Source organism: Myotis yumanensis, unplaced genomic scaffold (assembly GCF_028538775.1).
Source record: "Myotis yumanensis isolate MYYU_CA2020_CCGP unplaced genomic scaffold, mMyoYum1.0.hap1 SCAF_3, whole genome shotgun sequence".
NCBI lineage: Eukaryota > Metazoa > Chordata > Mammalia > Chiroptera > Vespertilionidae > Myotis > Myotis yumanensis.
This window is the reverse complement of record NW_027223754.1, coordinates 22,727,802-22,743,222: the sequence shown is the minus strand read 5'-3', so window position 1 is coordinate 22,743,222 and position 15,421 is coordinate 22,727,802. Positions and strand designations below refer to the sequence as shown.

At 46.0% G+C, this 15,421-nt stretch overlaps 1 protein-coding gene across 2 annotated transcripts in view; it reads left to right on the top strand.

The window, feature by feature from the left end:
- The window catches only part of RAB11FIP1 (RAB11 family interacting protein 1), a 31,324-nt gene that overhangs the window by 6,713 nt on the left and 9,190 nt on the right, over positions 1 to 15,421 (top strand). Inside the window, exons 2-5 of one of the 2 annotated variants that reach the window (XM_070408390.1) lie at positions 8,352 to 8,791; positions 10,093 to 10,876; positions 11,835 to 13,700; positions 14,454 to 14,562. In XM_070408390.1, the coding sequence (XP_070264491.1) occupies positions 8,352 to 8,791; positions 10,093 to 10,876; positions 11,835 to 13,700; positions 14,454 to 14,562 (3,199 nt within the window). The remainder of the gene's footprint in view (positions 1 to 8,351; positions 8,792 to 10,092; positions 10,877 to 11,834; positions 13,701 to 14,453; positions 14,563 to 15,421) is intronic. The other variant, XM_070408391.1, reaches the window with a different exon arrangement.

Sequence of the window (15,421 nt, the reverse complement as noted above, 5' to 3'; positions counted from 1 at the left end):
ATTAGCTCTGGTTTAGCTCCAGAAGGATTAGGAAGCCCTAGCCCAAGTGAAGAGAGTGAGCGAGAGTCATTTTAGGCTTTATCTTCACTTTAGAGCAGCCCCCTGGGTGGCCCCTGGTTCTGGGTCTGGTGTCCGTCTCTAAATTCTCAGGCCTTTGAATTCCAACAAAAGCGGCAGCTGGCTGCCAGGATTTTTGTCTTGGAAAAAACTTGACAAGAGGGTTCTACTTACCTTAAGGAGGTGTCCTGGGTCACATCTTGTGCCCCAGCTGGCTCAGGAAGAGACGATGCTGACTTTTACCTGCTTCTCCCTTGGCCAGGGATCACTGGTCTTATTTTTGCTGTGTGACCCAACGCAGGGCCCATACAGTCTCTGAGCGTGAATGACACACACACACACACACACACACACACACACACACACACACACACACACACACGCTTGCAGTCCCTTAGGCACAGGCAGGCGGTCGTTTGCCTGTGTGGACGTGGAGAACTCTTTAATCTTACATTTAACCCAGTGCATTAAAGACTAGGGGTGTCCGAAGTGTGAGGTCAAAGCTCTGCCCATTCAGTTTCCCAGTTTGGGGTATGGCTTGCTTGTCTGTGCCCTTTCTGAACATGAAAGAAGCAGGTTGCCTCTGCAGCTTGGTGGTTAATGATGCTTTTGGCAAAGGAGTTGCTTTTAGTCACTAATGAGACAAGAAATTCCTTTCCTGTAGGGAGAAGTCTGTAGATAATCTGTTAGAAGAAAATCAGGGCTTTAGTCTCCAGGGTGTCCCCCAGGGACACATTTAGGAATGTGCCTGTGGGGAGAGAAAAGGCAGTGGTAATTAAGTGTCTTTTCCTGAATGTTGGCCTCTGAATGGGAGTTAGAGGGAAGGCATTTTTAAGAAATCCCAGAAAAATGTTTCTAAAGGTGTGGCTGCTGCACACTTCACTTTTAACATAAATACTCTTTTATTAAAATGGACATGGCTAACCTAGGCAGGACAATTAAGGCTTCCAGAAAGTCTGGTCTGAAAAGGCCTCTTGTGATCATAAAGAATGGATGTCCTGTGTGCAGGGAGCCAGCAGTAGGCTGGGTCCTGGGATATTGCTTCGAGGGTGTCACCTTCTACGGCGGCGCCAGTCCTGTGGGGTTTTCCTTTTACACCAATGGAACTTTTCATTTTCACTAATCACCCGTTGTTAAAACAGGATTTCAAATGCTCTGGGTGTGGGGTTTTTCTTCCCCTCCCCCTTGGAACTTACCTTGATTATAAGATAAATCATAGATACTCTGCTTCCTTGCCCAGAACTCTCTTAGAAATGAGTGAGTCCGTTTGTGGGCGGAGTGTAGGCTGGATGTTTTGTTTTTTAAAATATATTTTTATTGATTTCAGAGAGGAAGTGAGAGGGAGAGAGAGATAGAAACATCAATGATGAGAGAGAATCATGGATTGGCTGCCTCCTGCATGTCCCACACTGGGGATCGAGCTTGGCCAGAATTGAACCCAGGACCCTTCAGTCCGCAGGCGGACACTCTACCCACTGAGCCCAAACCGGCTAGGGCTGGATGTTTTTATGATGTCTGTCATGTTGAAGTTTGTTTGTTTCTTTTGTCCTGGTCAAAAGATGGTGAACCAAAGCATTGCGTTTTCTTGTTCCATCCTTAAAATCTCTTTGCTCGAGTGATAAAGGATCCCAAGGTTGCCTTGAGAATGTTCTTCAGCAGACCAAATAGAATGCATCAGTGGCATTTACATGTGGGCTAGAGGCGAGATACCTGATCTGACGGTAGAATATTAACATTTGTGGCTTTTTGAGATCTGATCAAGGAAAAGAATGGGTCAGTAAATGATTGCAGGGGTGGATTTACATGGTTAAAAGTGCGTCAATTTTTCTAATTCTCAGAATCTTGAAATACTGGTGCTTGTTATTCCCTTTCATCTTTACCTACAGGAAGTTTAATATTGCTTCAACTTAAAAAAAATGCGTTGAACCTTATCCTTCAGTCAATTATGCCATCTTGGCATATCTCTGAAGTAGTTTGGAAGCCCTCTGCTTCATTCCTCTCCTACCTGCTTAGAAACCCTGAGACCATTGATTAAATATCAGAAAATATACACTGATCATTGTATTTTAAAAATTCCTATGTATGTTTTAATTTTGGAAATTGTATAATACAAACTGATTTTGTAATTGAGTCTTTTCCTACTCCCTTCAAATGCAAATCATTGTTATTTGTATTTGATGATATTTGGATGCCTAGTCAGTCAGAATTGTAGATTTCTTAAATTCCCTTTTGAAAACCATCTGAATGGGTAAACTATGATATATATTTCACAGAATGTCATACAGTCATTAGAATTGATGGGTATGGAGGCTGTAAGACAATTATGTATATAACTACTACAAATAAAATTGCATGTGTACTTTGGTTACAACTAAGCAATAATTATAGCTAACACTTGTCGAGTGCTTATGAATACCAGGCACTGTTCTAATTCTAAGCACTGTACATATATGAAGCCATTTAATCTTCATAACATCCTTGTGAGGTAGGTGCTTTGAAGCCTGTTTCAGAGGAGGAGCCCGAGCACAGAGAAGTTATGTAACTTGCCTGGAGTCTCTCAGCTAGTGATTGTTTAAATGTACAGGGAAAAGACTTCAAGAAAATACATAAAAAGGTAATGATTGGATTAGCATGAGAAAATTAAAAATTTTTTCTATAGCTCATTTGATTACTTTCTAACACAGTGGTTTTCAACCTGTGGGTCGCGACCCCTTTGGGGGTCGAATGACCCTTTCACAGGGGTCGCCTAAGACCATCGGAAAACACATATATAATTACATATTGTTTTGTGATTAATCACTATGCTTTAATTATGTTCAATTTGTAACAATGAAATTGGGGGTCACCACAACATGAGGAACTGTATTAAAGGGTCGCAGCATTAGGAAGGTTGAGAACCACTGTTCTAACAGAATTTCTGTAGAGCAAATAATATAGGAAGGACCAAAAGCATTTTCAGTGGCTTTTTCTGTTCTCTCTCCTATACCATGTCACTTACCAATTTTTAGGATTGAGTTTGGTGGCCACAGATAGCCTTTTGGTGCCATTAGAATGGCTAAAATTAGGGCAAAAAAGTGATCCATTTGCCGCTGTCATGATTTACCAGGAGTCCTTCCAAGCAGTTGATAGTGGGCCGAGGGGAAGGGCCACCCGGGGAAGCGAGGTTGGCTGATGGGTGATTCTGTATTCAGAGTTAGGCAATGATGACCAGCCACCTTGGTCAATAACAAAACTGGTTAAACTACTTAGCTTCGGCAAGGTACACACCGCCAATGTTTTATAGGTCATAAACACTTCTGTCCCTATTTGCTATGCATCGCTTCTCGGCTACTAGAGAAGAGTGTGGACCTTTTACCCATCACTCCTTTTCAGAACCCTTGTAGATGTCCTCAGCTGCTAACCCCACAGGATTTTCAGCTTTCTTTTTATTTCCTGGGGAAGACAATGAACATTTCTTCACCTAAGAAAGATCGAGTGTGTCCCCTGTCTCGAAACACCACATCAGGTGCTGTTCTGTTCCTTCCTGCTTCTTTCCTGATGTGGGGCCATACTCCCCTGGGTCACGATGCTTGGTCATGGTGGAGATGACTCACACTACAAGTCACGGCTGAGATTTTGCAGGGGAAGGGAGACAGGCAGTCCACCACTGACCGTTGAGTCCAAACTGGACCCACGGACAAGGCTCCCTTGAAATTAAGCAAATACTGTAAAATGTTGACGTGACTTGTAGAGCTACGGTCTCCCTTTGCCTTGCCTTTCTGTGTCCAATCGGAGGACACAATATTAATTCATTTTGCTGGACCCCTACGTAGGCGGTTCTAATAGCCCCTTGGGGTTTAGTAAATGAGCTGAGAACTGTATTCATGTGTGAGAGTCCTCATTTGTGGTGAAACTACAGTTTCTCTTCATGTCTAATGATTTCCTCATGCTCCAAAGTTAGAAAAGGCAGCAGTTGTGCCAATGTCACCAACACTTTGTGACGATGTTCCTAAGCTCACTTTCTGTCCCCCCCCCCCACCCCACCCCCCAGGGTAAGCTTTTTAGGGCAGAATCTGGCCTCTTTGTTTTGTATGTTCAGTGCCTGGCATGTAAAGAATATTTGAACCGAATCTTTGGAGCCACCATTTCTCTGCACGTGCCTGCCCTCAGGAATGTTCTGAAGGAAAAACATGCTTGCTTCATCTGCAGGAAGATTAGTTTTGAGACATACCAGTCAGTCTTTTACAAGTGTAATCCCCAGTGTCTGCACTTCTCATCTCCCAAGAGCAGGACCCACACTGCCCTCACCCTGCTGCACTCCCGTGGAAGGCCCCCTGGGATCCGCTTTCCCTGTGTTTGAGAAACTGTACATTCTGAGGCAAATCAACCCTGAGAATTGTGCATGGTTGGATGGCATGAGCTGTTCTCAAAATGACTGTTTCAAAGCCCAGGAGATTTGACAAAGCAGATCTAGGCAGTAGCTCCCCAACCCAGCCCTGAGGGTGGGGGTGGGGGTGGGGGGATCCTGAGTTCTGCCGTCCACCTCTTTTGTACCTAGTTCATTCTATTTTTACATTCCCGACTGCTCTTAGGTCCTAGACCTAATCTTACATCTAGAAGACTTAAAAGAATTTTTCTTTTTTTTATCTGTTGTTTGACAAAAAACCCCAACCCTAATCCCCCAACAGGAGGGCAGCTGTGTGGATGCTTCACATTTTTGCTTGTATATGCCCAAGACTATCACTTGCCTGAGGAGCATGGAGGGGTAAAAGACTGAAGTTTTCATTCTGTACCATTTAAAAAAAATGTTTTTATTGATTTTCAAGAGAGGAAGGGAGAGGGAGAAACATCCATCAGCTGCCTCCTGCACACACCCTACTGGAGAGCGAGCACACCACCCGGGCATGTGCCCTGACCAGGAATCCAACAGGTGACCTCTGGCCAGGGCTCTATACCATTTTGTATGATTTTAATTTTTATCCTATGCCTGTTATTACTTAAAAATATAGTTTACATAAGTTTCCTGTCACTTCCTATGTATTCAGAAATCCTATTAGACTTTGAAGAACTGAACTTTAATTATAAGTAAAAATCATTATTTGCTTATAGAAGGGATCATTTTTGATAGGTTGCAGGGTTTTGTCAGACATGGGTTTAAAAATAAACTTGCTACATTGGGATTATGGCTTTCTTCTCTGTTGTCTGCCCTTTGGACTAGGAAAATGCACCCGGCCCTGATTTCTGAGATAATGTAAGTAAGCCGTCTGGGCCTACGTGAAAGGTAATGCTGGACACGCCCACGCTGACATCTTGTGCTGTGTGGCCATGCTTTATTATTTATGAACTACTTCCGCAAGGTGCTGGAATAAAGTGGACTTAAAAGCAAATGAACAGAAATGCTTAAAAATTGAATTGATATTTAAAGATTAAAACCCCGTTACATGTTCTGGTTGGGGATTCCTTAGGATGATTTATAACTCTTGTTATAAATTATGCTTGTGTCAAATATCCCTTGGATAATATTGATAATAGAAGGAACAACTCCTGTCTTCCTTTCTAGCTTTAATAAACCCAGCACAGGTTTTTAAAAATTCTGAACTTATGCATGAGATGCTTACCCGCCTGTGATTCAGTCTGCCTTTCACCTCCTTAAAGTAACCCTGTTCTGGGGTTCTTTGGTGTTTGGGTTGTTTGTGAAAGTAAGCAGACAGGACCCTCCTAGTGGTGTTGGGCTTCCAAAACAAATCCCATGTCAGCGCCTGGGGCTTGAACCTGTGCAGCAGGTAATAGGCCCGCAGGGAGGATTCTAGAGTTGGTTGGAGCTTTGGTCAAAATAAACAGACTTTGGCACTGATATTTTTGGAAAGGCAGGCCTGGCCCCAAGAACTGTCAAGTCCATATTCTTTAAAAGTCTGTCCTGTCTTCGCATCCCCTGGGTGGACAGGGGCAGCTCTCGGCTTGTGGTCCTCTGAGCCCTGGGACTCAGCTTTCAGCAACGTTCCCTTTCCAAGTTGGTATTTACAAAAGGTAACCACCTTCATCACCACGGCTACCAGTTAGCACATGACTGTCAGAAGAGAAAAATACAAATAATCCTCTCAGCATCTAAGTGACAAATATGCAAACTATTCCCCCGGCCAGGTCCTGGGAAATGTACTGGAAAGACACCAGGGGGCAGCCAATCTATGTGTCTCTCTGCCTTTCCCTCTTTCTTCCACTCTCTCTAAAAAATCAATGGGAAAATATCCTCAGGTGAGGATTAACAACAACAAAAATAAATAAATAAGAGTTGAAATTTGAGCCCTCCTTCCTGTGTGTTGCAAAAGGTGGTCCATTGGGAAGATATGTTAGGAGAGAATGCCAAGCAGGAATCTTGGTGTAAGGGACAAGTGGGAGCTCTGAAGTGCAGAGCTGATTCAGAACCCAGTTGTGCCTCTTACGAGTCCTAAGACCTTGTACCAATGACCTTACTTGCAAGCCTCCATCTCATTCATCTCTAAAATGGGTAAAAGATCCCATTTTTGAGATAAAGAAATGTCATTCTTGTGAGACTTAAATGAGGATGTTTCTCAGTGTGTGCCGTGCCCGGTATGCTGGAGGTGCTATTTAAGTGTTGGGTTTCTACCTCCCTCTGCTCCCTTCCTTGAAGTGTAGGGTGAACTAAAATAGTGAGGGCAGTGATCTGCCCTGTGAGCAAGACAGGCTGAAGGTGAAAGAGGAAATTGCGGTTGTTTGGGCAAAACCATCATTTCCGTAAAGCCCCATGACCCTTAGCTCTTAAATAGGTCACTAAAATGAAGTCAGAATGTGGGTTCTGCCTGTGAGGGTGACGTTGGGGCTGGCTGTCAGGAGACCGTGTACTTGGAGCTGCTTGTTCTGTAGTGGTCACACTGCTCACATTCTTGCAGTTAGCCAGCTGGAAAATGCCAAGGGGAGAGCTCCTTTTTCTGAAGTTTGTCTTTCAGTGGAGTGGAACTGATACGTCATTTGCCAAAGTCTTGAAGTAGTTTGCAAACGACCAGGAGAAATACTTGAATAATGTTTGAAATACTCCTTTAAAAAAAACTGTGGGCCCTAGCCAGTTCGGCTCAGTGGATAGAGCATCGGCCTGTGGACCAAAGGGTCCCAGGTTCAATTCTGGTCAAGGGCATGTACCTTGGTTGCAAGCTCCTCCCCGGCCTGGGCCCTGGTCGGTGCTCCTTCAGGAGGCACCCAATCGATGTGTTTCTCTCACATCGCTGTTTCTCTCTGTCTTTCTCTTGCTCGTCCACTCTCCCTAAAAATCAATGGGAAAATATCCTTGGGTGAGGATTAACAAAGAAAAAAAACATTGTGGTAAACAATTATACATACATAACAACATTTACCACTTTAACTATTTTTAGGTCGACAGTTCTGTGGTATTGAGCACATTCACATTGTTGTGAAACCATCACCACCATTCAACCCAAAACTTAAAAAAAAGTTTTTTTTATTAATCCTCACTTGAGTATATTTTTCCCATTAATTTTTAGAGAAAGTGGAAGGAAGGTAGGTGGGGAGAGAGAGAGATTGATGTGAGAGAGACACATTGATTGATTGCCTCCTGCACATGTCGAACCTACAACCCAGATATGTGCCCTTGACCGGGAGTCAAACCCATAATCCTTCCGTGCACAGACCGATGCTCCATCACTGAGCCACACTGGTCAGGGCAAACTGTGTCCCCATTAAACACTAACTCTTCATTCACTCCTTCTCCCAACTCTTGGTGACCAGCATTCTCCTTTCTGTCTCTATGAATTTTACTACTCCACATGCCTCATATAAATGGAATCTATATATATATATATATATATTTTTTTTTTTTTTACTGTCTTATATTTTCAATTACTCCCTACCAGGGACTGTTCTACAAACTCTTGCTTTTCTCTGAGATTTACTTGTAAATTTGCATTCTACCTTCTTAACTATGTGTGTATGATGTTTGCATTTTTACCCTATTGCAGGAAAATACAGGTCATAGGAAATGATTTGTTGGAGTGGTTATTTTATTTTTAAACATAGCACTTTATTGACTCAAGAAGATTTTAGGTGATGCTACACTGAGTACAGAATCAGATCCCATCTTTGCCTAGTGGGTGGCTTCTCAAAAATAAAACGACAAGTTCTGTCTTTATCCCCTCCCCCACCCTTTACTCCCCAAAGAAGAGAGCATAAGAATATGTTTGTATAAGAGGTTGGTAACAGCGGAGAGGAGGGGCCAGTTAGTAGGGATTGTGAACGTTGCCTTAGGCTCTTCAGTTCAAAGATAACCTCTCACTTTCTCCTTGTAGGTGGTACACCCTGAAATCCAAACCAGGAAAGAAGGATAAAGAGCGAGGAGAAATCGAGGTTGACATCCAATTTATGAGAAACAACATGACTGCTAGCATGTTTGACCTGTCCGTGAAAGACAAGTCTCGGAATCCATTTGGGAAACTGAAGGACAAGATCAGGGGGAAGAATAAGGATAGTGCATCAGACACCGCTTCAGCCATCCTCCCCAGCACACCACCCTCTGTCGACAGCGACGATGAGTCGCCTTCGAAAGACAAGAAAAAGAAGTCAAAGATCAAGACCTTGTTTTCCAAGTCTAACTTGCAGAAAACACCACTTTCCCAGTCCATGTCTGTCCTGCCCACTCCAAAGTCAGACAAAGTGCTGCTGCGTCCTGGGGAGTTTCAGTCCCGGTGGGAGGATGATGATGAGGATGAGTCCTCCTCTGCCTCGGACAGTGAGTTCCCTCCTCGTCTTACTTGGCCTCTTCCCCTCAGTTTAACTTACTTTGCTTTGAGAGAGAAAAAAGCACACAAATCTTAAGGGAAAGATTTTAATTCAGATTCTCAGTTACTAAAATGATGGTGGTGGTAGTGATGGGTTATCTTGGTCAGGAAGCCTTCTCTATTTCTAAGCCCTCTGGTTTCTAAGAATGTATAAATTCCTTTTCCAAAATGTCTGGATCTATAACTGATGTACATTAGTACAAGTGTCTAGATCAGCGGTTCTCAACCTGTGGGTCACGACCCCTTTGGGGTCGAACGACCCTTTCACAGGGGTCACCTAAGACCATCGGAAAACACATATATAATTACATATTGTTTTTGTGATTAATCACTATGCTTTAATTATGTTCAATTTGTAACAATGAAAATATATCCTGCATATCAGATATTTACATTACGATTCATAACAGTAGCAAAATTACAGTTATGAAGTAGCAACGAAAATAATTTTATGGTTGGGGGGCACCACAACATAAGGAACTGTATTAAAGGGTCTCAGCATTAGGAAGGTTGAGAACCACTGGTCTAGATCGAACAAAATGAGTGCATCCAGGTTTGTTTTGTGTTTTTAAAGGATATATGTTTTTATTGATTTCAGAGAGGAAGAGAGAAGGAGAGAGATAGAAACATCAGTGATGAGAGAGAATCATTGATCATCTGCCTCCTGCATGCCCCCTACTGGGGATCGAGCCCACAACCTGGGCATGTGCACTGACTGGGAATCAAACTGTGACCTCCTGGTTCATAGGTCAATGCTCAACTACTGAGCCACACCAGATATGCAGGTTGTTTTTTTTTAATTTAAGGTTAAACCATGGAACATTAGTGACATTTCATTAATTCATCAGGTATTTATTGAACTATTATTGTACTAAACCTCATGGGATAAATCCATAATGAAAGCTGAGGAAAATCCAGTTCCCTTTAGTCTGAATTAACTGTGTATTTTGAACTGCAATTTCAATGATCAAATCCCTTCTGTTGGCCAGATTCTGTTACTCTACCAAAAGTGCTGCCCTTTTCATGGATTAAGTGCAGGGTTTCTCAACCTTAGCACTGCTCATAGTTTGGGCAAGATAATTCTTTGTTGTGGGGGGCTGTCCCATGCATTGTATGATCTTTGGGAGCATCCCTGGCCTCTACCTGTGACAACCGAGAATGTATTCAGGCACCGACAAAATCCCCCTCCCTCCAGTTGTGGGCCAGTCGTTTAACTTCTTATTCCCTTTTGCCTTTGTTTTCCTTCCCACAGTCATGTCTCACAAGAGAACAGCAAGCGCAGATCCTAAGCAACTGAACCAGGTCAACCTCACCCTTCCCAAGAAGGAAGGGCTCTCTTTTCTTGGCGGCCTTCGGTCCAAGAACGACTCGCTCTCCCGCTCTAATGTCTGTATCAACGGGAACCATGTTTACGTAGAGCAGCCAGAAGGCAAGACTGAGACAAAGGACAGCACCTCCTCTTCCCCGTCCCCTCAGGGCTTCAGGAAGAAGCATTTGTTCTCCTCGACAGAAAACCTGTCTCCTCGGTCCTGGAAGGAACCTGGGGAAGGGGGCGCCGTGTCTCCTGACAAGTGGCTCTCTGAGTCTTCCACAAAGAACTCTCCGAAATCCACGACCCTGCCGCCCTCCTGGCTGCCAGTCAGCGGGGACATTAGGGAAAACACAGCTCCAGCGAAGTTGGAGGCCGTGAAAGAATCCAAAGAGAGCAAGAAGCATGAGAACAAGAAGTCCTCTTTGCTTTCTCTGGTGACAGGAAAGAAAGAAGTGGCCAAGGGCAGTGAAGGCGAAAGCCCTGCTTCCACCCCTGGGAAGGAGCAGGAGGGCCCGCTGAGGGAGGACGGGCTGGGGCCTGCTGAGGGTCTTGGGAAGAGATCTGAGAAGGATACGATGGCCGCCGTCTCCGGACGGGGAAAAGCCCTGAACCCCTTTGAAGAAGGGAGGAGCACAGAACCGGCGGCTGACCCAGAGCCCAAGTCTGAACGGACACCACCTGTTACCTCTGCCAGGGCGCCCCAGACCAAAGCCGTGAAACCTCGGTGAGTCTTGGCCCTTCATGTGTGATATTCAGACCCAGGGGATGCTGTGGGTGTAGCAGATTCTGAGTGTTGCACGTTGGGAACACCAGGTTTCGCTTGTGGTATGTGCAGGACTGGGTGTAAGTTCTTCACACCTCTCTCTTCGAGGCTGATGTTATCTCTCCTCCTTGCACATTTTGCTGTCATGAGAGACCCTTGGTCACACTCCTGTGACAGTTCTCTGCGTGTTTACTCTGCATCTTGTTGCAAGAGCCTGGGGGTTTCTGCTTGTCAGCATGACTCATTCACTCGCAGTGTTTCTGTGGTCTGAGTTGGGAGAGGCTTGTATTTGAGATTCTGCTTACTGTGATTTCACACAGACACACACAGACTCACACAGACATGCATAGACGGTTGCTCTTCAAAATGTGTGTGTGTTGCCCTGTGGTGGATCTTTTACTGCTTTGAACTTTCTAGATGCTTTCTGTGTGTCACCAAAGGGAACTGTGGGCTGCCCCACCTGGTTTGGCTCAGTGGATAGAGCGTTGACCTGCGAACGGAAGGGTCCCGGTTCAATTCTGGTCAAGGGCACATACCTGGGTTTCGTGCTTGATCCCCAGTAAAGGGCATGGAAGAGGCAGCTGATCAATGATTCTCTCTCATCATTGATGTTTCTATCTCTCTCCCTCGCCCTTCCTCTCTGAAATCAATAAAAATATAAAAACAACTGTGGGCTGTCACTTGGCCTGGATCTTTCTGTTCCTGTTGCAAAGCCCTCTGTGTGGCAGGTGTGCTCGGTGATGAAAAGTGTCCCTGTTGTGTATTAAGTATTGGTGTGTCCCTTTTTTAACTTCTTAAGGTACTGCCCCACATATAACAGTAAGCTCTCCCCTTTGGACGACTTTGCTTTTACATGTTTTTTCGCCTCTCATGCAGCATCTGCAACTGACCGGCAGGTTTTATTTTGTCCTTTTTGCAGACTGGAAGTGTCTCCAGAGGTTCAACCCACAGCCAGGCTTCCTCCTCCCCCTGACTCCCTTCCCTTTTTTCCTGCTCTCCCTTCCAGTCCCGCTCAGACACCTGTCTCTCCTGAGTCGGGGCGTGAGGCAGAGACACAGTCCTCAGAATCTCCTTCTGTCTTCTCCGCTTTCTCCCCTCCCCTTGCAGCTCCCATTTCCACATCCACGCCTATCACAAGCTGGCCTTCCACCGAGCAGGGCCAGGCTGGTGCTGAGGAACCGTCGGTGCCCCTTGACGCAGAGGTGCAAAAGGAGAGTTTAACACAAGTTCCAAGCACTGTTTCTTGTGCCTGGGGCTCACTTCCCAAACAGCCACCCACGGCGGTGTGGAAAGGGACGGAGGAGGCTCCAGCGGGGAAGACCAGTGAGACGGACACAGAGAAGGATACCAGTGGCGATGACTCAGCACAGTGTCCCCCGAAGCAGCCTGAAACGGGGCAGCAAGAAGAACCTCCGAGGTTTCCCCCCAAAAAGCAACAAGACTCTCCCCCTGTATCAGAAGGGGCCCGAGAAGTAACGTTGGCCCTTTCAGCGAGAAGCGGCAGGACGGGAGGCCCGGCTGGGAAGCCTCCAATGGGGGTAAAGACAGACTTGGAGAGTCGGTCTGGGTTTTTTGAGGAGGACAGAGTGAGGGGTGGGGAAATGACTGCCACAATCAAACAGGCGGTACCCCCTCTTCGAATGGGAGAACCGGTCCTCCCACTTAACTCCACCACGCGAAGGCACGAAGAGATGGGTCTGAATGGCAGTGAGGGCCCGAAGAAGATCAAGAAGCATGTGTCATTTTCTGAGCAGCTGTTTAGGGAAGAGGAGGCGGAGAAGTCCCCTGGACTGGTCGGAGAGGACGAAAGTCATCCCCAGGAGCTGGGGCGTGAAGGGGCTGCTGCCGGCGACGTGTGTGACAGAGAGCCTGCTGAGTGTCCCCACGCAGAAGACTCCGAGGGGGAGGCTGTGACTGAGCCCCGGCCGCTGAATTCTGGTGTGCCAGCTGCCATGGCCCATCCCCTGCTGCCCCCCTCCCATGAGGACAGTGACTCAGAAGGCCCAGGGAGTGAAGCCAGCTCGGGGCAAGGCATGGAGGGAGACGATACCCTTCTGGCTCAAAATCAGAGCAAAGCCAGTGATCACGAAGGCCTGTTGTCTGATCCCCTGGGTGACCTTCAGTCCGCCTCAGATGTTAAATCTCCAGTCACGGCTGATCTGGACTTAACCCTTCCTTCCATTCCTGAAGTGACTTCGGATGATGAAAGAGTGGACGAGGTGGAAGATGACAGAGAGGCAGCAAAGGTGTCATCTCTGGAAGGAGGAGCTTCTTCCCCGAGCAGGTCACCTGCCCATCCTGAGAAGGCGCCGGGTGGCGAGGCAGGTGGGTCGGCAGTGCCCGCAGACAGCCTGCGTGAGCTCAGGTCGGAAGCACCGGAAGCAGCTGCCAGGGCTTCTTCAGAGCACACCACAGCTTCAGGAATTCTTAAACCAAGTCTCGGCAAGAGCTCACGCTTGGACACCCAGCTGCCAGGCCCTGGCGATGGCGAGGAGGCAAAAGTGATGGGAAATGGGAGGTTAAGGCAGCCTCTTGCCCCGGCCCTGGACTCTCCTCCCTCCAGCCCCTCCTTTTCTGAGCCCTCTTCTGCCACACACTCTCCCCCTAGCTACCCACACTCTGACACTCCCCACACCAGTACAGCAGAATCTCAAAAAAAAGCAGCAGCAGAGGGCCTCCCTGGTAAAGTGGAAAATTCTGGCAAGAGGAAGCCGCTTCTTCAGGCCTGGGTCTCACCCTCGGAGACACATCCAGTCTCAGCTGGAACTGGGTCAGCCAAGCACAGGTGAGAGTCGGGGGAGATTGTCTTCATAAACTTGAGCAATGTCCCCTTTGCTTTTTGCCTGCAGAGGTGGTTATGGCTTTCTAACCGCACAGATGTTCTGATGGGGCAACCCACCTATTTTGCTGGTAGGGCCTGTTTTATAAGGGCTATCTCCTGTGGTGGGAACACCTGGAGACACTCCTGTGTTTGTAACGAGAATGTAGTAGTAGTCTTAAAAAATAGTTTAGGAATGATTCTGCACAGATTTGGAGCTCTAAAATAGCAGAGATGCACTGTGATGAGTATCTTAATGGTCTCAGAAGCCAACTGAGATTGAGCGGTAGAACCAAGCAGTGTTTTAAAGTTCCACCGCTCAATGTGAAGCTGGCATGTTTGTTCTGAACACTTTCTTTACTGCTGAAGAACAGAAGGCTTTGCAAGGGCTCCCACAGTGGAGTCCCAGGCTCTAGTTGCCTCCAAAAAATAAGAGACTGCCTTTAATGTTCTCCTGACGTTGAGAACGAGGACAAGGGGCTTGTGAGAATGTCAGGACGCCTGGCTCGAAGGGTGTGCATTGTTGGCTTGCATTTGGCTGCCTGGAGCTGACTGCTTTCCTTTCTACAGGAACATTGGCGTGTGTTAGAGCGGAGATGTGAACAGCGCGTCACCACTCTCCGCCCTCGTCTCTCTGGCTGGCTGCCATCTTTGAGATGGGCAGTTTCTCAGCTTTCCCGTTACAGAAAGCGCTAAGGATCCTTTCTCCCTTCTCTTTAGACCTCATCTTGTGAAGCCAATGAACACGACAGCCACCAAGATTACTAACTCCAGCTTGGGAACTGCCACTATCATCAGCGAGAACTTGATCAACGAAGCTATTATGAAGGTATGTCTTTGCCCAGAAATGGGCATGATAGGGATCTAAAAAAACCCACCCATTTCTAGAGTCACCATTGTATACATCTCCTTGGGCAGCAGGTAACGCCAGGAGTAACTTAACCATATGTCTCATGTCTTCAGAAGCTCCTCCACTTGCCACCAAATGATTATTTTCCCGTAGGGTTATTTGGTTATTGTTGAATTTTTGTGTGACTCAAGTAACATAATTGACATCGGCACTTCTCTGTAATGAGGAGAAAGTGTCACCCACCATCTGGCCCATTCAAATGAGATATTTTCATTGTCAGGCAGCCTTTCCTACCTTTTGGCAAGGATACAACATTCTTGTAGTTGTAATCATTGCACAGATATACTTTTTTGTAACTTTATTCTGAAATCATTTCAAATTTTCAAAAAGTTACAGGAATAGGACAAAGAACTCCTGTGCAGCCTTCATCCCAATTAACCCATGGTTAACATTTTACCAGATTTGCTTTTTTGTTTCCCCTACCCCCTCTTTGTTCTCTGTTTGTATACTCATTCCCTCCCCCCCCCCCGCCCCACCCCAAGTCATTTGAGATTAAGTTGCTTATATCACACCTCTCTTACCCTAAATACTTAAGTGTGGAATTCCTGAGAATAAGGACATTCAAAATCAAGAAATTTAACACTAATGTGCTACTCTTTTTTCATTTATAGTCTATATTTCAATTTCACCAATTGTCCCAGTAATGTCCTTTTTAGGGTAATGTTTCCTCTAGTCCAGGATCCAATCCACGGTCGCTCATTATGTAGAATTTGACTTAGTTAAGAATTGCCTGGGATTTCCTCATGGTTTGGTTGAGGTTATACATTCTTGGCAGGAA